At 37.6% G+C, this 23435-nt stretch overlaps 2 protein-coding genes across 6 annotated transcripts; one reads left to right on the forward strand and one right to left on the reverse strand.

The window, feature by feature from the left end:
* Positions 1-150: 150 nt before the first annotated feature.
* Gad1 (glutamate decarboxylase) lies at positions 151-17698 on the reverse strand. 4 transcript variants are annotated; one of them, XM_020945885.2, is made up of 9 exons: positions 13378-14081; positions 13139-13240; positions 12362-12430; positions 9559-9795; positions 5169-5737; positions 4928-4995; positions 2793-2871; positions 1810-2154; positions 151-1750 (listed from the first exon to the last, which is right to left on the reverse strand). In XM_020945885.2, the coding sequence occupies exons 3-9, from the start codon at positions 12420-12422 to the stop codon at positions 1577-1579; spliced, it is 1533 nt and encodes a 510-aa protein (XP_020801544.1). In that variant the 5' UTR covers positions 12423-12430; positions 13139-13240; positions 13378-14081; the 3' UTR covers positions 151-1576. The 4 variants fall into 4 exon arrangements, with proteins under 4 accessions (XP_020801544.1, XP_086694217.1, XP_086694218.1 ...); XM_086838091.1 differs by having other exon boundaries at positions 13139-13280; positions 13378-14054; XM_086838092.1 differs by lacking the exons at positions 13139-13240; positions 13378-14081 and adding an exon at positions 17056-17698.
* LOC110178684 (uncharacterized) lies at positions 13069-21926 on the forward strand. 2 transcript variants are annotated; one of them, XM_086838093.1, is made up of 4 exons: positions 13069-13267; positions 17852-18083; positions 18730-18833; positions 19573-21926. In XM_086838093.1, the coding sequence occupies exons 1-4, from the start codon at positions 13249-13251 to the stop codon at positions 19929-19931; spliced, it is 714 nt and encodes a 237-aa protein (XP_086694219.1). In that variant the 5' UTR covers positions 13069-13248; the 3' UTR covers positions 19932-21926. The 2 variants fall into 2 exon arrangements, with proteins under 2 accessions (XP_086694219.1, XP_020801547.2); XM_020945888.2 differs by lacking the exon at positions 13069-13267 and adding an exon at positions 15816-15967.
* The last annotated feature ends 1509 nt before the right edge of the window (positions 21927-23435 follow it).

Here is a 23435-nt window from a genome sequence, read left to right on the forward strand (position 1 = left end):
TGATTAGGTTCCCACTCAACGATCCGCCTTATATAGGTTCTCCAAAGAACCCCAAGATCTCTCCCTGTTCTCTTCTCTTCACAAAACCAAGCCCCCAAACCTGAAGAGAGCGATAATAAAAAATAAAATCTTACAAAGAGAAATAACTTGTTGCGCTTTGATTACTTTTATTTTTATTTACCCATATATTTATATATATATAATATATTCATTTGCATTTATATAGATGTTGGAATAATTCTTGTTGTGGCTTTGATTTGGATCTCTGCAAATACATATACATTAATTTATACAGACATAAAATGAGCGTGATTCATATAACACTGATGCTCTGGATAAACTTAGTTAACACGCTTTTAAATACAATATATGTTTTAATTTATTTCTGTTAAGGGAATATATTTGTAATTTGGTTGAACTGACAAACGATTTGTGTGTGTAAAATGTCTGATTGTGTTTTTTGATTGGGTTCTTTCCATTCCTGACCCTCTTCTATAACCTTTCTGAACCAATAACAGATTAAAAACTTAACTGAAATAGAGTAAATAAAACAGAATTTTCCAACATTCGTAATTGAGTTTAATTGACACCGGGCATATACAATATATATATACTATATATATTTCTGTTCTGTCAGCCATATTTGCTGGAAACTAAACTCCAACTAATTCGATTATACGTATTCATTTCTCTATATATAGCACAGTTCGATACATGGACTAAGTGGGACCTGGAGTCCAGATCCCAATCTTTGGTTTTTGTCTATACAATTAACAAGCACAGGTCTCGGTCTCTTTCGATCTCGTTTTGTTTTTCATATATTTTATATTTGTTTATAAAGGTACGCATGGCCATAGAGCTTTGTCTATTTTTTGAAAACTTTTACTATTTGCAAACAAATTTAAAATTAACGGATTAAACTAAATGTCCTCAACTCATTCTTCATCTTCTCCTGATATGTTAAGATAGCGTTCCAACAGTTTCTATATCGTATATATATTCCATAGTTCTGAGTTCTCTAAACTCAGTACTTAGTATTTTTTTGAGTGTGGGGCTGGGACTGTTCCGTGTGGCTTGGTGGTGCGTGTGTGGAGCGGTGGCTTCTATGCTCTGGTTTCTATTATTATTTGCAGTATACATATAGATATTCAAATATTACTTTTAGATGCTTTCTCTTCTCTTATTCTTCTTTTAGTACATTTTTAACGATTTAGTTATAGTTGCCATCGAACGGAAATCAAACGACTCGATTATACATAGTTTTCCAACACTGGGGGCGAACGAATAACGGTCAACGGATAACGAATTACAGATAACGGGATGAGGAATCGAGAAAAAGGAACATCTAGCAACACTTTATAGATACAAACAAATGTACATTCAACATTGAACTCTGGATGATTACTGGGATCTCTATCCCCTCGCATTCGAATCTTCAATCTTGATTCCTTGGGGTTTTTCATTTTTCATTGCGGTCTCCTGATATGCTTTTACCTTATAGATACTTCTTGGTTATCAATATCAACATCAACACCCAATTAAACCAAAAACCCAACCGGACCGGTCTGAAAACCCTTTACAAGTCGTCGCCCAAACGATGGATCTCGTCCAGCATAAAGTCCACATCCGCCTCGTTGACCGCTGCCGATGAGATGATCGAGCGGAAGAAGTTGGGTCGCCGATCATCCGGCTGATAGCCAACCATCAGGGTGCCCTTCTGCATCATTCGTCCCTTGATGATGGGGCAGATCTGTGAGGTAAAGAATAAAATATATAATATATTCTAGTTTATATAGAGTTTCCCCTTACCTTGCCCAGTTCCACCTCCTTCTTGGCATCATGTGGCACTCCCCGAAGCCTCTTGGGCACATACCAGAACGACACATTGACACACTCTGGCTCAAGGATCAGGTGGAAGCGATCTGACTGCTCTCGGATGCGCTTCAGCTGATACTGCACCAGTTCCATGAGGCGATCCTGCTGCTGTTCGAAACCCTCGGTACCCTTGGCACGCCACTGCAGCCACAGCTTGAAGATGTCATTGTGCCGGCCGCACTGGATCACCTTGTCTCCGGTATCATAGCTAATGTCATACTGCTTATCGGTCATGAACAGGTACTCCGCCGACATCTGATTGCAGCTGATGAGCAGACCCTGGAATAATATCGATTTTGAATCAGTCTCTCTTTCCCTTTTTTTACGGAACATAAGTCAAGTTGAAATTTTAATTAAAATTCCTGCCTGCCAAAAGGCGCAACTGTGACCGATGGCAACATATTGCCCAAAAGAGCGTCCAGGGTGACTCAGGATGTATTTCGCTGAACCCTGTCAAAGATTTCAGTGCGCATTGTAGTCTCTCCCCGTGGCCACATTTGCCTTTCGGTTTGGCAGGAGGAAACAACAAGGAATTGTTCGGAGCACAATTGGAATTCTTTACACAAACATTGTCCGATGTGCATCCAGAAGAATGTTTGGATGCTGAATGGAGGAGGCACAGGGAAGGAATGTAAAGCAAGGAGGCATGTACTGTTGTACGAAATTGTATCGTTGGGATTGTGGGGGAGGCAGTGGTCAAAGGATGAACTTTGAACTCCCCTATGCTGCTGGCCTTTAAGTTTTTAATTTGGAATTTGCAGAAAAATTATTCCGTGATTTTTACTATTTGTTTTATGCAGATTTTTGGCATTGGTTCAGAGAAATATATCTTGAAACTTATATTTAAAATATTTAATATCTTTTTACCTTATTTATCTTAATAGTAATTAACTATTTCTATGTTCTTGTCTACTTACATCCTCCTTGAAGTGAATCGTCGAGCACTGCAGCAGGGCTCCCATGAGCTTGTGGGGATTCCAGGTGACAGAGTCGGCACTGCAAGAGTCAAATCATGACAATAAATGGACATTCAATTACGAATTACAAACAATTAACACTAAGCTGCCGCAGTGTGGTGCACAGTCTAACCCACACCACCCCAAAAAAATAAAACCATCCCCCGCTGGGTGACAAGGACGAAGGGATGGGAGCACTGTTGTGTCCCGGCAAGTGCCATAAATTGTGGCAATTTCAGGCCGCAGCACTTTAATTGAATTCAAAAAGGAGCAAGGACAACCCCCGGTGGGCTCTGGAGGGTTGACAGCTAAACATCCCTGGGGGAGCTATTTACAGTTATGTGGGCGCAGCCTGGAGTCTGAGTCTGAGTGTGTGTGTGTGCGAGTTGGTGTCTATAAACATGATCCTTATGGAGTGGCTGAAAAGTGTGCTTCACTTCTTTTGTTTAACATAGGGTATTTTTTGAGGTAAGGGTATGCTAAGTATTTGTGGCAAGAGAGCTAAAATTCATAAGAATTCTTAGAATTCACAGAATATTATATTATTAAGAAGTATTCTCTACTTTCCTGGGTTTTTAATTTCTTACTAAGTTCTCATTATATAATACCTAAACTATGTTTAAGTAAGGAACTTCATGGCACTTAAATTTTCTTATGTTTTTATTTTAAAAAGAAGTACACTTTTATGTGGTAAGTTTTCAAAATTGTAGGGATATTTTCATGTCCTTAAAATAGGGTATATTATAGTCTAAGTATATACCAAAATCTAACCACAATTTGATTGAGCGGCGGCATGTTAAGCTTATCTGTTAAGACTCGATTTTCGTTCGATTGTTTTAAGGTTTTTGAGCCACAACGAAACTCAGCGGATTTAAGAGCTCCAAAACCTTCTCAATAACCATCACTTCCTTCAAATAACCATTAATCAGAGCTATGTAAGCTGGCGAAGGCCGCAAAAGTGTCAGCTGCATGGGCATTTTAATGATTAATTTGCACTGAGAGCCTTTCAATTAAGGACCTCAATTTGCATGCCACAGCAATTCCAGCCTTAGGAGCCATTCAAACTAATTGAAGCCGAACGTGTCCGGGTGATGGATGGATGTGGTAACAGGAGAAGGAGCAGGAGGAGTAGGAGGACCTCTCCGCCCCCCGAAGGACAATCAATTCGAAAGCGTTTATGGAGTCTGCTGCTTGACCGCAAGCTGTCAATACGACGACAGCTGCACTTTCGCATTTGCCTAAGCTTCCAAGGATTCCAAGGAGCATTACCCAGGACGGGAGAAATCCAAATGGATTGGAGATGGAGTCGGGGATAAAGTGCATTTCAGGTTGCGACTTTAAAATTAAAAATTCCTCACTCGCCGGGGATGAATCCTTGAACCCACACTCCATCCCTGCCTGGTTTTTTGTTTGGCGTAATTGTTGTGTAAGTAATGCCCACCCAAAGGCACCCCTCCAGGACTTATATATATATATATGTATTAGGATTGAGGGAAGGAAATCCACTTTGTTCATTTGTTTGTTCGGGCCAAAATGCACTCGGCTTGTGCCTTGTAATCCCTGTAAGCTCTGAACACCTGATGGAGGCACTAAATGACAAATTGAGATTTTTCCCACATGTTCAACTCGACTTGGGGTTGAGATTTGAGCGATGCGGGCCATTTGGGAGCATTTAGATTTAAATTTACCCAACCCAGCAAAGAGATTTCAATTTGTGTTTTGACTTGCCCAAAAAGATGAGGGCAAAAAGTTCATGCCAAGAAGGATGATGAATGAGAAAAACAATTGCTTGGGACAATAGAGAGACGAGGACTTTTGTAAGGAGGACTTTTAAGGCAGTCAAAGGATCTGCAATGAATTGACAACTTGCTTAGAAAACTTGGAAGGAAGTTTTAAAAGTCAAGCTTAAGAAATATGAAATGAATGAGTTACAAATTTCTGGATATAAATGGAAACATTAATAGCTTGATATAATTCGTTAAAGAAAGCTGTCAATTGTTTATAGATTTGTGAAAATAAAGACATCTTTTATATTAATTTTAAAGCATTTTAAATATGTAAAATGTTTAGTTAATATAAAGTAACTTTTTACTTACCGCTCAACGCCAGTAAATCTGGGATGACGATGCTTACGTGACATCATTAAGCCACCGCCCCAAGCAGCCTGAAATATTAAATAAAATATATATTAAGCAAATCATTATTATTACTATTAAATTAATACAAAATAAATGGTCAAAAGAACCCAATTTTATGATCTCTTCTTAGTCTTTTTAAATAATTTCTGATAAAATCATATAAAATCCTTTAAATTATTTCCCCAAAACCCCCACTTACATCAATGTGCATCCAGCAATTGTACTTCTGACAGATATCGGCAATCGTGTTGATATCATCAAAGGCTCCCAGGACAGTGGTGCCGGCAGTGGCATTCACAAAGAAGGGTATATCGCCCTTGGCCTTACGCTCCAGAATCAAACGCTCCAGCTCCGAGGTGATCATCTTGCCGTGCTCATCGGAAGGCACCACAATGCAGTGATCGGTGCCCAGACCACACACGGCGGCACAAGACTTGATCGAATAATGACACTGATCCGAGGTGAACATAACCAGAGTGCCGGGCAGACCCACAGAGCCATGCTCCTTGTAGTTGGGGAACATCTTGTGACGAGCAGCCAGGAAGGCATACAGATTGGAGATGGAGCCACCGGGGGCCAGGATAGAGTCGCCACCGGACCAACCAATAATCTCACGCATCTTTGTCAGCACAACATTCTCCATGAGAATGAACACGGGAGCGATCTCGTAGGTGAACATATTGGTATTGGCCGTGGCTGTTAGCCATTCACCAGCCATGGAGATCAGGTCCAAGCCATTGGACAACTGGTTGAAGAAGTGAGGATGTCCTGGGAAATTAATAGAAATTAATTAGCTTTTGTAGATCAGATTTAAAGTGCAATCTTATCTTATCTTATATAAATAACCCCTTTTTCTCACACTAATAGCCCATCTTTAATTAATACTTCTAATTTAAAACTACTATATCTGACACCGCCTGGCCTGGTTAATGTAGCTGAAAATGCTTTTCCTTTTAGCCACGGCTGTCTGGATATCTGAATGTCTGTCTCTCCTCCTGGTGTCGCCTCTAAGCCGACAGCAGATGTGCCTGGCAGCCATCAGCCTTCATCCCGCCTCAGTCGCTCTTTGCCAGCGTTTTTTGTTTTATTAAAAAAAATATATATATATATTTTCGAGGGCAGAGACAAAGGCGGAACCAAAGGCACGGCTGGCTGGCCTCGAAAGGAAACAGGAAAAATATACACAGGACACAGACGGCGAACGAGGAAAGGCCTCCGGAAGTGCATATGTTCAAGGGCAGACGAAACAAGGTCCTGGCCAATCGATGGGGGGATAGTATGCCCTGTGATTCCTATTATTTTCTTTCTTGCTCAACAAGTCTAATCCTTGAGCCGTCCCCTGCCGCTCTTCTGAGCTCCATAAATTGCTCATTTATTGCAGCTAATTGCGACTTGCCGAGCTTCGATTTTGGAGGGTTTAGTCTTTCTGTCTGTCTGAAGAGAGCGGGAAAACTCCCACGGAGAATCAGAAAATGCTTTCAGTCAGCATCAGGAAGCTGTCCAACATCCATTTCCCCTGTTTCAGTCGAGCTTGAACCCTTCGGCGTCTGTCAGTTCACATCTTGAGTGCCATAAGTCGTGTGATTAAAATCCCATTGCCCACAAGGCTAAATCCCTTCATACACGGGGGAAAATGCAGTGAAAAATAATCTTGGGGACTTTGTGGAGTATATCTATTATAATCAGTAAGTCTTCTGGAATATTTTGATTATTAATGGAGTAAGAATTAAATGTTTAAAAGAGAAACTAATTTATAGCAGCGTTACATTATCGATTTATATATCTTTTACTTTAACTTTTAAGGCATTTTATTCCTTTATATTTCTTTATTTAAAACACTTCTTTAACTTTCCTGATAAGTATATTTTTTCTCTCTGCACCAACTGACACAGCGTCGGCATTCAAACATTTCAATTTGCGCATGTGGCCAGGATATTCCCATCCGAAGGACGACTCGCCTCGTATCGTGTCGATTCACCCTCGCCCGGCACCCATTCATTCGCATCAAAGGATCAGGAATGCAGCGAGTCAGAAAATAACAACGGATTTTGATTAAAGCTCCCCTCGTTTTTATGGAGTCCTAAGAGAAGGAAGAGGAGGAGGTCCTTCGGTCGTATCCGTCGTATCAGGTTGCCCGTTTGACAGGGCGAGCATTATGTGAGATTACGGATCATAAATGGGGACTCTTATCGCGTCTGGTGGAATGGCAAAGCTCGGAAAAGGACGAGTCCTGGCTGCTATCTCAAGGATAGGAAAAGGAACATTTATTCCTCCTTGAGTGATATCTTCAAGAAAGTTGGTGGAATCTTGTCAAATTCAGTCCAAAGTGGTTTTAATAATGAGTTCTCTTTGTTAATTAGAAGCTTAGATCTGGATTTTGTTGAGATTTGTATTGTTAAATAATACTTTGAAGTGCATTACACAAGAATAGTTAGAGAAGTGCCTCAATTCCTTACAAATAAATTAAATAATATTATGTTTACAATACAGAAACTTATGTTCTATAATATTCTCAAAGATAGGTTTCTTTTCAAACTATTCCCTTGAATCAACACCAACTGAAACCAGAATCAAACTCACTTATTTCTGTACTGATTGCAAACTGATTTCTTTCCCAGAAGTTTCCCATACAATCTAGGTTTATTCAGTTCAGCTCCCCTGATTGCGTAGAGTTTTAATTCAATTTTCAGTCACACATCCTTGTATATATCTCTCGTAAACAGGAGCAGGAGCCAGTCTCTCATTTCCTGCTTCGTAAATCGAGGAAGCAACGCCTGCTTCCGAGACAAGGCCACAGTTTCCGGATATGGAAGGAAGGGGTGGTAACTCTTGGGGGTTGGAGTGCTGTATGGTGTGGGGTTGGTCCTTGGTCTAGTAAATACGCTTATTATCGATACTCCAAACACAATTGTGGTCACGTGCAAGGACTGCACAAACAGCAAAGGACAAAGACTGAGAGCAGACCTCCTCTCGCATTAATTTTCAATGAAATCAAATCAGCAAGGACATTCAAAACAAGTAGGAACAAAGTAATGAGAAAGTTATGAACTAAAGGATACCTTGGAATCATAATTGTTTTATATTTAAAATATATTTGTAATAAATGTAAAGGAAACTGCACAGGATACTGCACACTAGATAAAAAATGTTCCTAAAAGAATAACTTTTATTGTGGCTATTTTTTATATATTTAGTTATTTCAAAACTTTATTGTATACTTTAAATCCAACTCTTTAAAATACCCCCAATCTCTAAAATCTCTTATTGAGATCTTATCTCTGATTTTTTTACCAACTATTGGGTATTAAAAAAGTAAAAAGTGAAACGTGCGAATGACTTTTGGCTGCTAAAGCCGCCGCGCCGCCTCACACACAAAAGAGAACCCTTTTTTTGCCTGATTTATGATTGATGGCCCCGGTGCTTGAAGGGGCGATGATTGAGGGCATCGGGGGGAACTTTAGCCCTGCGGCGAGTGTTTTTGAAAGGTGTAAACAAGCGGGGAGTACGGCTCAATGGGCCATAAAATGGCTTTGTCTGCTGTCTATGGCTATCTCCCGAGTGCCATCAATATGCTAATGTGCTTATCTCGGAGGCTGCACACTTTGTGTTCTAATGCGACCGCAAGGTCCACGGACACGCGTCCTTGTGATTTCCTCCATACAAAAATATGCCACAGATGAAAAGCATATGCTAAGCAGGGACAAATTTGATTAATCTGGAACTGAGCAAACATCAGAGGAAGGTGATAAGGCAGCAAGTCAAGGAGGTAAGCTCTACTTAGATCACCTTTGAATATTCATCGGGAGAGATGGAAAAGCTGTATGATAAAGACTTTGAATAATACCATAAGTTCAGGGGATTATGCAGGGAAAACCTGCTCTTATTTTTATTTAATAAATATTCAACGAACAAAATAGAAAAGCTCCTGCTTTAAAACCCTTGCAGGCTACTATAGTTTAAATCAGAAACTTCAAAAGCAGTGAAGGAGTCATTTCCGACCCTATAAATCATATATATTCTTGATCAGCATCGATAGGAGAATCGATCTAGGCATGTCCAGAAGAAAAATAAAATTTTGCAAATTTTGTTAAAATTTGAAATTTTCATAAGGGGTTACATCATTCTTTTTTTCAAAAATCGACAAAAAATTGAATTTTTTAAAGTTAAAAACTGAGTATGCAGTTTTGTTAACACTATAAAAACTAGCATAAAAATGCTTTCCGAATTGAAATTAAGGCATTTTTGGCTTTATAATGGTTTTTTTTTAATTTTGACTTTACCAAAAAAATTTCCTTATTGATAAATCTTGATTGAAAGAATGCGAATATTTTAAACTGAGTTTTGATCGATTTCCGATAAGATCCTATAATTCAATTGCCAGCTGCAAGGATATATAAACTTCAGCTTCCCGATGTTAATTTCATTCTTGTTTTATTATTCACTTTACTTGGAGAATTCTTTTTAATTGGACTTAGTCTGTTTTTTCCAACGCTTAAGTAACCTTCCCCATTTATTTTCTTGCATTTATATATATATTTTTTATAAATATTATAAAAATACTTTTATATAGAATTTTATTAAGGACTCACCCGTCTTCACTTGATACTTCAATGTGGTGGCACAATCCTCGATTAGCTGCTGCAAAGGCAATGCTCGATCTGGCACATCCAAATCCAGAAGTCGCTTCATGTCCTCGGGATGATGGAAGTCCAGGACCTTCTCATTCCTGTCATTGGTGGCCTTTACGAAATCCAGCAGGACATCGATGACCTTCAGCAAGAACTCCCGCGTCTCCGGACCAGCGGTCACTGTTGTGGGCATGAGATCTGATAGGAAAAACAAACGCACCACAAAAAAAAAAAGAGGGTGCAGAAAAAACCAAATGAGTTCTCCTTATCAGTAAATATGAAAAGCGTGGCTCCGTTGCTGACAGGAAAAATGCTTTTTCCTCTATATTTTATCATGATATATGGCTATTATTACTGCCCATGATTTGTGGGGAGTTTTATGTCGTAAAAAACAGAGATTTACTTGTCCAAGAGGCAAGGTAAGGTAAAAATCCCCAGAGGCAGGCTGTGTTTTCAACTATAACTTTGTGTGTTTTATGTGCTTGCACTGGGGGGAATTTAACTTCAATCATTACAATAAGCTTGTGAGTTTTGGGGTTAAATAATATTAAATAAAAAACAGAAGCCATATGTTAGTAAGATAAAATATGTAGTAAAAAAACTAGTAAGAGATTACATAATAAATACAATAAATAATTTAAATTCTATGCTTTTACTGAATATCAAGGCTATTTTGTTCCTTTTACCAGAACTTTATAGGATTTTTGAAAGCAAAAATATTGTTTCCAAAGTAAAACATCTATTATTTATAATATGTTTCATAATTTAATTAGCAAATCAGTATAGAAAACTCCATAACAAAATTTTGCTTTTTTGAAACCTCTTTTATTTCCCTATTTGGGTTATTAACAAAGTTATGCCATAAATTTCCGAAAGCAATTATAATCAAGCCATTAAGTTGTGATTTTAATTGAAATTGCGTAGAAGTCACACTTGACCATTTAATGGCTAATTTCAATCTCACAGATTTTCTCCCAGTTCAGCCTGGCTCAGATTTCGCGTGCGCAGGACTCCCATCTGGGGGATTGTCCTTGCCATTGTCCTTCTGCGGTGGCTGCAATTAATTACTGGGGCTTTGCCTCTAAGCATAATCGGTGGCCACTAAGCCACCGAGAAAATGGGAGCAGCAGCGACTCCAAGCTCAAAGCCAGCTGGAAAATCAATTGAAAACTTAACGTTGCGCATGATTAACATTTTCCAGGAGACGGCGGCTGTGGACAAATTGTAGCAATTTCAAAAATTCCTCGAGTTAACGGGCAAAAAGTTAAATAAAATTTAATGTGCTTGGCTGGGTGGGTGCTCAGGACCACCCCGAATCCTGCAGGAGCATTAAGCACAGCCGGCACACACACACGCTCTCACAGGAGTCCTGGAGTCCTGGAGTCGAGCGTGAGCAATATCCTGTGACTAAACGGTTTATGTTTGTTGGCCTTTCAATTTGAGGCACGCGTCTGGCTCTTCTCCTGGTCTTCTTGGTGGTGGATTTGTTTGACTTCTGCTTCTGTTTGTCTCTCTGTTTGTTTCGTGTGTTTTTTTTTTGGGGGGAAATTCGAGGAAAATCTGTTACAGGCAACAGTCGCCAGTTTCACGCTTCAAAGGAGCCAAACATATACGCACACTCATACACACAGTTAGAGTTTAGAGCTTTGCGTTGCAGGGCCATTTATCAAGGACACGAGTGTCCTGGACAGCCCAATGCTTGTCCACGTCCTTGGCAGGCCACCACTGTTTGCCATTTTCCGAGCCAGTGTCCCTGACAGTGTCAGTTTAACACTCGTTTATTACGAGTATTTGCCCAGCCAAATGCGATTCAAGTGCAGCTATGCGGAGGACAAAATGTTTGCCAGAAGGACTTCTGAAATCCCCCCCGAGAAAACATATTGCTAAAATACACTTATCATGTGGGAGAATTTTGTGCGATGGAGGGAATTATTGTGGAACATAAGTTGCATAAATCTAACAATATGTTCTCTGTGATTTCTGTGTAGCTATACATATATGTTTTGTAAATGATTAACTGTGCAAAGAATCTAGTTTAAACATTTTATAGAACGCTAACCCTGCAAAGGCATTAAAAATGTTTTCAGAAGCTGGTAATGCAGTGAAGGAGTCATTTTATACCCTATAAATTATATGTATATATTCTTGATTAGCCTCCACAGGCAAATCGATCTAGCCATGTCCGGTTAAAAATAACATTTTTGAAATTTTTTAATAAGGAGTAAAATCGTTAAAATATTAAAAATTTGACAAAAAAAAGATTTGTTATCACTTTAAAGACTAGCACAAAACTACTTTCCGAATTTAAATTAATGCATTTTTAGCTTAGTTATGTTATTTGAAAAATTATGATTTTTTCAAAAAAATGTATCATATAAAAAAATTATTAAATATCGATTAAATGACAGCGAATATTTCAGTTCGTATTGATGGCAAAGAAAAGGCTAAAGAGCGATGATTTCCATTACAAATAAGTAACAAAATAAGAAATAGTGAAAAATATATTAAGTAATAAATAAATATGTAATCAAAAGAATATATTATTTTAAAAAGTAAAGGGGAATTATTTTTATGAGTAAATTTTACTCTGTATTCTTTATAAGCTTATTATCATGTTAATTTTAAATTGATATTCTTCTCACACTATTATTTGTATATACTTTTTTAAATTTATTAACAAGTTTTTATAAGCAACAGTTGCCTTTTTAATCCAATATTAATTTAATGACTTAACCCTTAATTTTTAGAGATATAATACACTCACCATATGCTGTCAGCTTGCCCGTCCTCTCGGACAATTTATACCCATTCGGATTCAGCGACATTTTCTCCTCTGCAAGGACAATAAAATACAGAAAAATATATATAGAAAGTTATTAATGTGGGGAATCCCGGTAGTGTAGACACCACTTGGTATAGAACAAATGGAGCTAGGCCAAATGAAGTGAGTCAATGTTATGCAATCGACCTAAACCTGAAGACCCTGAAGCAGGTGTTACATAAGGCCCAGCATCCCTACTCTTTCCTCCTCCTCCTTATCCACATCCTTTCCCCTTATCTATATCCTTGGGTACATAGGGAAATTGCATAACGTCGACAATAACAAATTCGCGCAGAGTGTGAAAATGCAATGGGCGTGTAAATAAACAAAGTGAAAAGTGGAAAAGGGAAAATGGCAAAATGGCGAAATGGTGTGGGTGGCGGGGGCTATGTGCTCTGGACAAGGACAACTGAAGGGCAAGCTTGGCCACCCCCCCTATCTAGGAGGTATATATACACAGATTTCTGAGAGCCCCATCCTTCCTTTTGCCTTGTTTTTTTGGCGCCATCTGCTATTGCGCAGTAGAGAGTGCTAAGCCAATTTCCTCCGACTGTAAATATATACATATTTCTATATACATATAAATTTGCATGGGGACTCTGGGGATACAGGATATTGGATACAGACAGACAGCTGCTCTTGGAAACCTTGGACAGTACGAGGAAACTTATGCAACCGAAAGGCGTTCGAAAATCAGAGTTTATATCCTTTGGGTCTTACCGATTATCCGGCGGATATCGTCGATGTACTGCTTGAGATAATTCACTTTGACTGTGTGTTTCGTGGGCGACGAGGCACCGACGCTTTGTCTCAGTAAAATAACTATAGGAATGTGCGAGGACGAAATGCGTAATGTATATCTCTATATATATAATAGATATATATATATTTATAGTATATAGAATGGAGCTGGAGACAGATGCTGGTACTACTTGAGGTCTAAATAGGCGACAACTTACAGAGTTCCTTTTTCAAGCAAAGCTAAACAAAGCACTTCTCTCGTATTTATATCTCAAACACTCGCGCGGACGGAGCCTATAACTCACTGGTTTTTCAAGTAATTTAACTAAATTGATTTATTATTTAGAATATATTTGGTATTTTACAACTTTTTGCTAAACTGAAAATCTTTAGGGAACTGAAAGCAGCCTACACTCGCTGACGATCTGCGGAGCTATGAGCACCAGCATCCAACTGGGCATCCTACGAAGCTTTTTCAGCCCCACAAAATGGCGGCCCACACGAATATATACATATATATATACTACTCGGTCCTGCTCCTCCTCCATCTCTTGCATAACCTTCAGCAGCCATGACGTCATTGATTTTTGGGGCAACCATCTTTGTTGAGCCATTTTGCGTGGGCGGAGCTTCAACTGTGAGTGGGCTGAATGCCACTTTTCCCCGCACAACTTGCCCCAACAGATACACAAAAAAAAAGTAATGTATATGCGCACGCCTGAGGAAACTAAGCTGGAAAAATAATAATGAAAAATAAAAAAAAAAAAATTAGAAGAGGGCTCTGTGGGGGCGACAGAATGAAAAGCTAATTAACAAACTAATTCCGCCACTGTTTCTGACATTTACAATGACCCACAACTTTTTATGAGAGTTTCCTTCCGAATGTCAGCCGAAAAACCGGACATAATTGCCGCCGTTTTCCAGTAGCACGTGTGCTCCTATATTTTATATATATCATCCTATATAATGTATATGGAACCTAAGACATATATGGTTTTGATATATAGAACATTTGTATATAGAAATTTAGGTCAAAGCGAGGTTCTAGTGCCAAGTTAAAAAAAATATATGTATATGTATCGCATGGTAGGGAAATTGCATTATTTCCGTGAGAATGCTTTTCATAGCATACTTTTGAGCCACATACGTATACGTGTTATTTACATAGGGACCTAGGGAGGAAGGTTATGTAATCGAAGCAAGGAGCAAAGGGGGGAGGGGCGGGGAAATGACGTCCATCAAAGTGGAGGAACTTGAGAACAACGAGCGCTGTAAAACATTCATTTTCCACTGAATTTTCTCCCATACTCTCTTATCTGACAGCAGGCAGGAGCTGCTGAAGCTGCTGGGCACTTTACTTGCTCCTTGGTCCTTGTTCGGCAGGACCTGCTGCGTCAGCAACATCATCGATGTGAAAGGCTTCTCTTACCATTTGGCAAGTGTCTTTCCATGTAAATGACGACTGCAGCTTACGGAATGGAATGGAAGGACCATTACTCGAGAAATAACTGCTGCCAAGAAACCTTATAGCAATCACTCTTTTATATATATCATTTAATTCGCACTTTATCAAGATATGTTCCATTAAGGAAAATTTTTTTTGAGATTTTTTTTAGAGATAATTGAAGAATATAATTACATTGTTAGTTTAAGAACTTCTTTTAGGAATTTAAGATCACACTTTAAGTTAGAATTTAAAGCCCCCTTTTGATAGATATGTTTTATTCGAAAAATAAGTTTTGGGATATAATTAATTATTTGTTTTAGGAATAATTGCAGGATAAAATTGTTTATCAATTTAAAAGGTTCTTAGGCCAATTAATAGCTATTTTTAAATGGTTCAGTTACGATAGCTTCTTTTAAAAAAATAATACTCTTAACACTTAAACCCAGTGGTTATTATCTACAGTTCATTTATCTATAAAAATGATTAATTTAATTAAGCAATCTTCTTTTTTATTGTTTTAAGCTTGTAATTGTTGTTTGTATTTCATTATATTATTCAATTATTCATTTTTATTTATTCATTTTTTCTAATTGGATTATCCTTTTGTATATATATTATTTCTATAAGTTTTCTGAAGGAACCATTAGTTTTAACTTAATTCCTAAGAGTGTTATTTATTATTATATTTATTTGTGACACTCTGACATACTTTCTAATGAAACTTAGTATAAAATATTATTTAATTTTAACACTATTAATGCCTGTAGTAAACTTCAACCTAGCTTAAAATCACGTGATCTAACATGGCGTATACTTGATATTAGTTTGTTCACTCCCTCTACTCCCCAGAGACTCTACCTGTTAGCCCCTAAATTTGGCCATCCATCACAGGTGTCACTCAAATATTCCCCAGTAATCAGTGCAAAAACCTCATATAGACCGACCGATTATGTACATAATATATGGCGAAATAAAGTCGGCGACTTATCGCCTGGCCACTTCAACGACATGTGCTACCAATAATAATTAGCAACTCCGTTCAAAGTTATCTCCGATTTTGGTCTGGCCTAGACAAAAAACCCGGGTATTAGGACATATGGTGATGGAAATCCGCGATAGTATATCCGCTGATTCCCATTTGAATCGGTGACACCGATGCCAGATAAAGCCATCAAAGGCACTTATTATTAGCAAGTGGGAATTTCGCATCGGCGGCGACTCAGTTGACCAACTGCCTGCATTCGGATCGGACAGCTTTATATATAAAAGCCAGACAGCGCAAAAAGAGTTTAAACAATTTAAGAGAAGAGCAGGTGGAGCGAACAATTGGATTTAATTGAGTCAAACTTTTGAAAAGCAAAGTAAGTTAGCAGTGGAAATGGCAACAAGAGCCGACATGGACATGGCTAACAAAGGAATTATAGGGATTTAGGTTGAGAGAACAGAAGGCGCCACAAAATACCCTTTAATATCAACGAATATATTAAATAAATGGTGCCATTTGTTCAGCTATTTTATATATGAACTCCAACATTCATTAAATCGGCAAAAAAACATAAATATTATTTGTACCAAATGGTGCCAAAACGGAAGTGCTTGCATAAGCGGATATAAAAGTGTTTCACATGAAAAAGTTACAGTAAATACATGAACACTTATTGCGAAAAAATATACACTGAACGTTAAGCATATTTTATATAGGAGATTTCAAAATTATTAAGAGGGTTTAATATAATATTTTTGGTATATTTATTTTTGATCACAACGCCTAGAAGAATTTATAAGAAAAATAATTGTGGAAGTACAAATTAAGTCATGAAAAATAGTTATAAATGTTATTATACAAAGTCAAATTACATTAGACGAATATTTCATTAACTGAATTTAAGGGTATTAAAATCCGAATTTAAATTTCTTTATTGCCGAAAAGAATATGTATTTTATTTGTTGTGTACTGAAGTCCGATTTTAAATCTTATTTGTCCATTGACCCAACATATTTTTTGTCGGAAATTGTCATTGTTGCTGAACCAGTACAAAAATAAAAAAGGATAAGAGTAAAGATAATGGAAAATACGAATCTGATTTACTCTTTCTGATAAATATATTTTAAATACATAAAAATCACAGTTTCAAAATTAAAACTCAACTAAAAAGTAGTCTAAGAAATGTATTAATAAAAGAAGAGGAAGTTTATCAGTTCTTTGCATGAAATTAAATAGACTCATTTAGTAAGGCTATCGAATTAGGTTTCAAAATTCAAAATCAAACTTTAAAGTATAAATACGTTATAAAAACCATGAAGTTATTCAGTTAAAACATATTCCACAATTCGTTATGCCTCAAAAACTCTACTATAAGCAACAGTATCCTTTTTCAAATAGAGTATTAAAAAGCAAACAGAATTGGACAATGAAGCGAACCCTTGAGGGAAAAAATACGACTCTCACCTGGCTGTGATTGCACGTAGCGCAAATAGGCCCTGTAGCCCAGATAGGCGAAAATCTTTGGACACTTGTGCCACTGCCCGCAGCTGGGAGTGGGCTTTGCCGGCTAGTTAATTCAATCCTATCCTGGATTGTGTGTGTATTTTGGTCCAAAGGGGCCCAGCGAAGCGTCCTCTTTCGCACTCGACTCTCAACTGTGGCCCAGAGGTCCTGGTACTCCGGAACACCATGTTCGGCTCGCCCCGGGGGCTATAAACATTCTTTTTCCTGGCCCAACAGGGAGTTTTGCGGGAGGTGGGATTTTTGGAGATTGTGTCTGCTTAGGCGACTGTCATTATCCTGACAAAATAAAGTTCCAGCAGCAGCGGCAGAAGCAGCAGCAGGTTGGTTAGCTCAGGTATTTCTCGTTGGTATTTTTGTGTCGGAAAATCGCTGGGAAAAGCGGCGGCTGGATTCCTGGAACATCTCCGTAGAGACGCCAGCGATTGCATAACCCCGTTTTTGAGTTTGGCAAATCAAGCGCATGAAATTCGGATAGAAAATGCTCGGGATAACAATGAAGAGGAGGAGGAGCTGGTGGAGGAGCTGCATCTCTGGCATGAGATAGTGGAAGTCTACTGTTTGCTTTTTTATGCTGCCTATTCCTGAGCGCGCGATAATTGCATTTTGAGCACAATTGCTCCTATTGTAAGGGAGGACGAGTCAGCCTCCATTTTGGCCTCATACCCCGCAAAGGATCCCTTCCTCCTTTTTACATCCCAATTTCCAACCAATTTGTAATCTTCCCGTCTCCTTCTAGCCCCAGCGATGGGAAAGCGTGTGGAAAAGCGACGGGGAAAACCTTGGCTATGCGGCCTGCCATTGGTCATTTTCCTAATCCTTGGTGCGCCTGCGCCGGCCGTGACGTCATTGGCGGCGCTGCCGAAGGACGATGCCGTGGGGGATGCTGCATTCGCAGCCAACATCCTTGAAGTCGCAGAACCCAACAGCGCAGTTCAGGATTGGAGTTTGCTGTGTAAAGAGCTCTGCGGGTAAGTTTCGGATAAACAAGCTGCCAGAACTCTATCAAAATAAAATCATATAGAGTGGAGTGGAACGGCAGACAGTAGAGCATAGAGTGAGGTGGCCTTTTTTGTGTCCCGAAAGTGTGTGTGCCGCGAAGGTTTTCCCCAAAAAAGCGGGAACTAATGATGATTATGGCGAACTGAAAACGAAAGTGAGTGTCTGGCCATGAGAAATCAACGAATTGTGGAATGCGGCGGCCTTTCAAGTGGCTTTTATCGAGAATTTCACTAATCGCAAATGTCAAACATGTTATATTATCTCTAGTTTAGTTTTTCACGGCGCGTGTTCAGTGTTTTTTTCAAGTGTCAAATATGTTAACTAGAAATGGTGACAGAAGAATATTAAAGCTTAATTTGTATTATTTAAAAAAATTTAAAATGAAGATCTTATTTACAAATATATATATAAATAAGGATGATCTGCTCTCTGAAATGATCTTTCAATCTTATCTTTACTTTCAAATTATTTAAGAAAAGATCTCTAACTGAAATACAAATTTTGGTATCTTCACTTCACAAAAGGGATCTTGTATTATTAATAAGTTTTTAAGTTTTCTATTTTAATTTATTATTATAATTTAAATTCATGATTATTTATTATTGATCCTTCCAGAGCTGGCATAGGCGTTGCCTCAACGCCTGGCGGCGCCAAGGACACGATCCTGAGACCGGAGTTCGATGTGGCCAAGTGCCGGCAACTGTGTGGACTACCTAGCGGTAAGTTCCAAAAAATAATACATAAATAAATACCCCTAGGACTGCCTATACCAAAAAATAATAAATAAATAATAATAAAAGAAATATAACAAATACAAAATAATAATTAAGTAAAAGAGCTCTTTTATGTAGAATCTGTGAATTTAAAAATGTTACTCAGTAATTATATTTCTTTTCATATCAATTTAAATTTAATTTTCATAAGACGTTGATTTAATAAGATCAGACTTAATTTTTTTTTTGTCAATAAATACCTATTTAAAGAATTTAGATCCGCATAAATTTCTATACAGAAAGTAGAAGAAAATAGTTTAATTTGTAATTAATAACAATACCTAAAATAATATAATACATATATTAGATTCAATAAAAAAGATGAGTTTTTTAATATTAAAACAGACATTGCCAGGAAACTTAGTGTTACCTTTTTATCGTATTAATATGTTTTTTAAATATTTAAAATATTTGAAATATATAACATTCTTAACTAAAATCATTATTGTAATATTTGGTTGTCTTTAAAATGTGAATTGAAAGCAAAGTAAATTAGATTTGCACTCATTCAATTTAAAAAAAATGCTAAATATTTAATTTTTCTGACATTTACGAGACATTTTAAAATATATTTTGTAAACAGATTACATACATAAAAGTGATCACAAATTAATTATAAATAATTTGTTCAACTGGTTTCTGCACTTTTACTTATTCCTAATTCTTTTTATTAATTTTCTTCCAGCCGAATGGGGCGACAGGATCTGCTCGAGCTTCTGCCAGCAAAGGAGTCGCTCCCTGCCCGGCTGTAGTCCCTGCCAGCAGGAGGTGCAGAGAAAGCAGGAGACGGAGGAGATGGTTTGGAGAGAGGATATGATGGCCAGTGGAGTGCAGAGCAAGACTACATACGGTTCCGGTCCCGAGAAGCCAATCCCCCGGGAGACAATCCAAGTGGTTGTCACTGCTGCACCGATAGTTGCAGCAGCGGCGGATGCGGAAGCCACGACCGCGGCTCCGGACTGGAACGAAGTGTGCAAGGTGCTCTGCAAGACTGGCGATGGCGGGTCTTTGTGCAACTGTGATTTATCGCCGTTCTTCAGCTAAGGATCCCCAGATCCTCGCAAGGGGATCTCTGCGATGGATCCTCTGGATGCAGGCGTTAAATCACAAAACCGATTATATATAGTTCGAGAATTATATGACGTTTTGTTGTTCTTCGTTTTTGGACTTGAGTTAGTGCTAGTGTTGTCTTTAAATATTCCATTATTATCTATATTCAAAATCTTGTTGCGAAAGTTTAGTTCCAATATCTTTGTAAAGAAAGAAAACTAAAAAAAACTATAGGAAAAGCAAAAGAATAATACAAAAAAGAGATGAATATACGAGGACGATGAGGAGAAGCAAAAAATTCCCTATGCGAATCAATTAATTTGTAACTAATTTCAATTAAAAAAACAAAATCGTAACTATAGAAAGCTATAGAGTAAGAGGAGTGGGGAAACCCCTCCACAACAGCAGAATCACGCAGGGCTTCCAGTGCTCCCTTGGGTGGACGAGGATCCTTGGATCCTTCAATGCCCATGAGGACACAACCCGTAATTAAGTGATTGATTAGTCGAGAGGAGTTTTTGACTAAGGAGACACACGATGGATGAGGAAAATCAACAACCAATTCAATATCAAAGTACACAACATATCGTGGCATTAACTAGCCACAAAAACCACAACAACCCCTCACAACCCCTGATTTTTGGATTATATCCCTTGGTTCGATGGAATCAGCATATCAATTTACCACGACGAGGCAGCAGAAGAAGAAGTAAAAGTTGGTATCCAAAGAATTTCCTTTGTTTTGGCTTACAAGTTATTGGCGAATCAAAAGCGTTGAGATATTTAAATCAGCATCAATTACGAGTGTCGCAATTAGGCCACGAGCCAACCAAGAGTTTAGTGTTGGTTACGGCCCTTAAACCATATAAATACAAATATAAATATAACAAAATATATACAAAACACAAAACGATAATATACAATATAAATGTAATATCTAATTGGTCTATATATCCACACAGATGAGTTGCGATTGCAAATCAGAAACTCAGAGACGGAAGACATGGATATGTACCAGGTCTGCCGTTTACAAACTAAATCGTAACTAAAGTTATCTTAATATCTAGGTGTCATATTGTTCAGCATAATAACAATTCAATATAACAATTATTTGTTAGGAAGACATTTTTTCGCATTGCATTGAAAAAAAATGGAAGACTTTTCAAGCAAGACAGCAGCAACATCGCTGACGCATTCTGGAAGACATGCGTCACTTCAGCACGGCCTGGTCATCGGCCAAAACATAATATCATTTAGTTTTAGGCGAAATAATATGTAATGATAAATAATAACAATAATAGCATTTTCGAATTCGAACCCGAAGATCTATAAAGTCACGCTGTGACTGACAATAATTAACAAAACTAAGGAGGAGAACAGCAGGCAAGGAAGTTCGCATACTCAGTGTCTATATATCAGAACTAATATGTATTAATATTATTAACCGCTCACTTATCAACAATATATGATATATTATATGAATATATATATTGTATTGCACCAACGTTATATTAGACAATATCGCAATGTTTAAGGCAATTTTCAGAGCACATTCATTGATAACCTAATGCGGCTTCAGTATGTAATCGATGTGTAGCAAGTTAATCACACTCAGTAAATACACTAACTAAACATTATAATGCACTTTACATTTATGTATATGTATATGTGTTAGGCGTTGCGTTTCTGCCATGAATACAGCGGCTAACTAACCGAATTATGCTGGAATAATATCAAAATAACCAACAGACACATCATCATCAATTACGAATTATTATCAGAGTGTAAAACCAACCGATGATACCGTTTTGAAAGTTTCGATTTTAGTTCAAACAACAACAAAAAAATAAACTCAAAATGAAATAGATTTAAAGGCAATTTCACACAATGTAACCGAACAAAATAAAAGAAAAATCAACTAAGCAAGCAAAACTAAAGGAAAAATATATCTATTATACGTTAAATGTTGTGTAAAGCCCCTCTGAAAAATATGTGTTTTATTTTGGGACAACAGAATGGAATATCAACTTATAAAGTGAGTTTATTAAAGCTAAATTATTTATTTAAAACTATAACACAAGAAAAGAAAGCTCCTGCAGTTTGCAATTAAATTAAAGGATATATTCGTTTAATGATCATAACTAAGTTTAGAATATTCGCATTCCTTGAATCGATATTTATACCCTTGCAGGATATTTTAACTTCATTCAGTTTGCAATGCAGTAAAGGATTTAACTCCCACCATATAAAGTATATATTGCCATAGGAACGATCGGACAATTTTTAGAAAAAACAATTAACTTTTACAGTTGTTAACATATTTTTATCTAATTTGATTTAAAGCTATATTTTATTATTATATAATTGCGTTCTTAGTTTTATGAAAATCGAAATACTATATAATATAACTCCCAGAGAAACGGTTGGTAAATGTAGAGGATCAGTAAGTATCTATGACCAGTAAGTAACTATGATCAGTATGTAACTCTGATCATTAAGTATCAATTAAGTAACTGAATAGTAAGTATCTATGACCAGTAATTAACTATGATCAGTGAGTAGCCATGAACAGTAAGTAACTATGACCAGTAAGTAACTCTGATTAGTGCATAAGTATCAATAAACATTAAGTTACTCTGAACAGTAATTATCTATGATCAGTCTGTATCAATGAACATTAAGCAACTATGATCAAAAAATACCTAAGATCAGTAAGTAACTATGAGCAGTAATTAACTCTGATCAGTAAGTATCTGTGACCAGTAAGTATGTAAAGGTGGCCATGGCAATAAGGAAATAAATTGGGAAGTGCGAATTGATCCTACCAATAGTTTTTTTATATATGTTAAATGTCATGGTTAAGACTTACCGCAGTAAAGGCCACGTCATTGTTTACCTTCATCCAGTGTTGTGACCAAGAATGCTGATTTCATCCAAAGTGAGCTTCTTCCTAGTCATCCAGATGTATTGCATTGGCCACGTCATATTTTTTAGGCCGAAGGCTGATCACTTGCACTATCACTTGAGATGTTAACACTAGGTACCCCTAGGACAGACTGAGGCGCGCGGGCCCTCAGCGCCTCTATTTATAGTCCGCGAGCAGAGCAGAGAGCAGCAGAGCAGAGCAGAGCAGAGAAGAGAATGTTAGTGCGTGGGAGAGAAGCCGTTGCCTCTAGAGATTAACATAGACCGATAACATAGCGAGAGAGGGGGAGAGGCAGAGAGGAGCAGCGAGCTGATATTTAATTTAACTTTAATCAGCAAGTAACTTTAATCAGTAAGTAACTCTGATCAGTAAGTATCAATGAACACTAAGCAACTCTGAGCAGTAAGTAACTCTAAACAGTAAGTATCTATGACCAGTAAGTAACTCTGATCAGTAAGTATGTATGTTCACTTACTAACTTTGAACACTAATAAACAATGACTTGCAACTTCTGTAACACAACACATTTCTGAAACTTGGCCGGCAGCACTCACTTCGTTCCGGGGATGTTA

This window comes from Drosophila serrata, unplaced genomic scaffold (genome assembly GCF_035046125.1).
Source record: "Drosophila serrata isolate PLE 108 unplaced genomic scaffold, ASM3504612v1 contig_346, whole genome shotgun sequence".
Taxonomy (NCBI): Eukaryota; Metazoa; Arthropoda; class Insecta; order Diptera; family Drosophilidae; genus Drosophila; species Drosophila serrata.

Bases quoted from the DNA above. Each gene is read 5' to 3' on its own strand.
- Gad1 (XM_086838092.1), bottom strand. From the start codon at position 12,422: ATGTCGCTGAATCCGAATGGGTATAAATTGTCCGAGAGGACGGGCAAG. The intron at 2,872-4,927 runs GTAAGTAAAAAG...TGACTCTTGCAG, and splicing joins AGATTTACTGGCGTTGAGCG to TGCCGACTCTGTCACCTGGA. The intron at 2,155-2,792 runs GTAAGTAGACAA...ATATTATTCCAG, and splicing joins CGATTCACTTCAAGGAGGAT to GGTCTGCTCATCAGCTGCAA.
- LOC110178684 (XM_086838093.1), top strand. The intron at 18,084-18,729 runs GTAAGTTTCGGA...TGATCCTTCCAG, and splicing joins CTGTGTAAAGAGCTCTGCGG to AGCTGGCATAGGCGTTGCCT. The intron at 18,834-19,572 runs GTAAGTTCCAAA...ATTTTCTTCCAG, and splicing joins ACTGTGTGGACTACCTAGCG to CCGAATGGGGCGACAGGATC.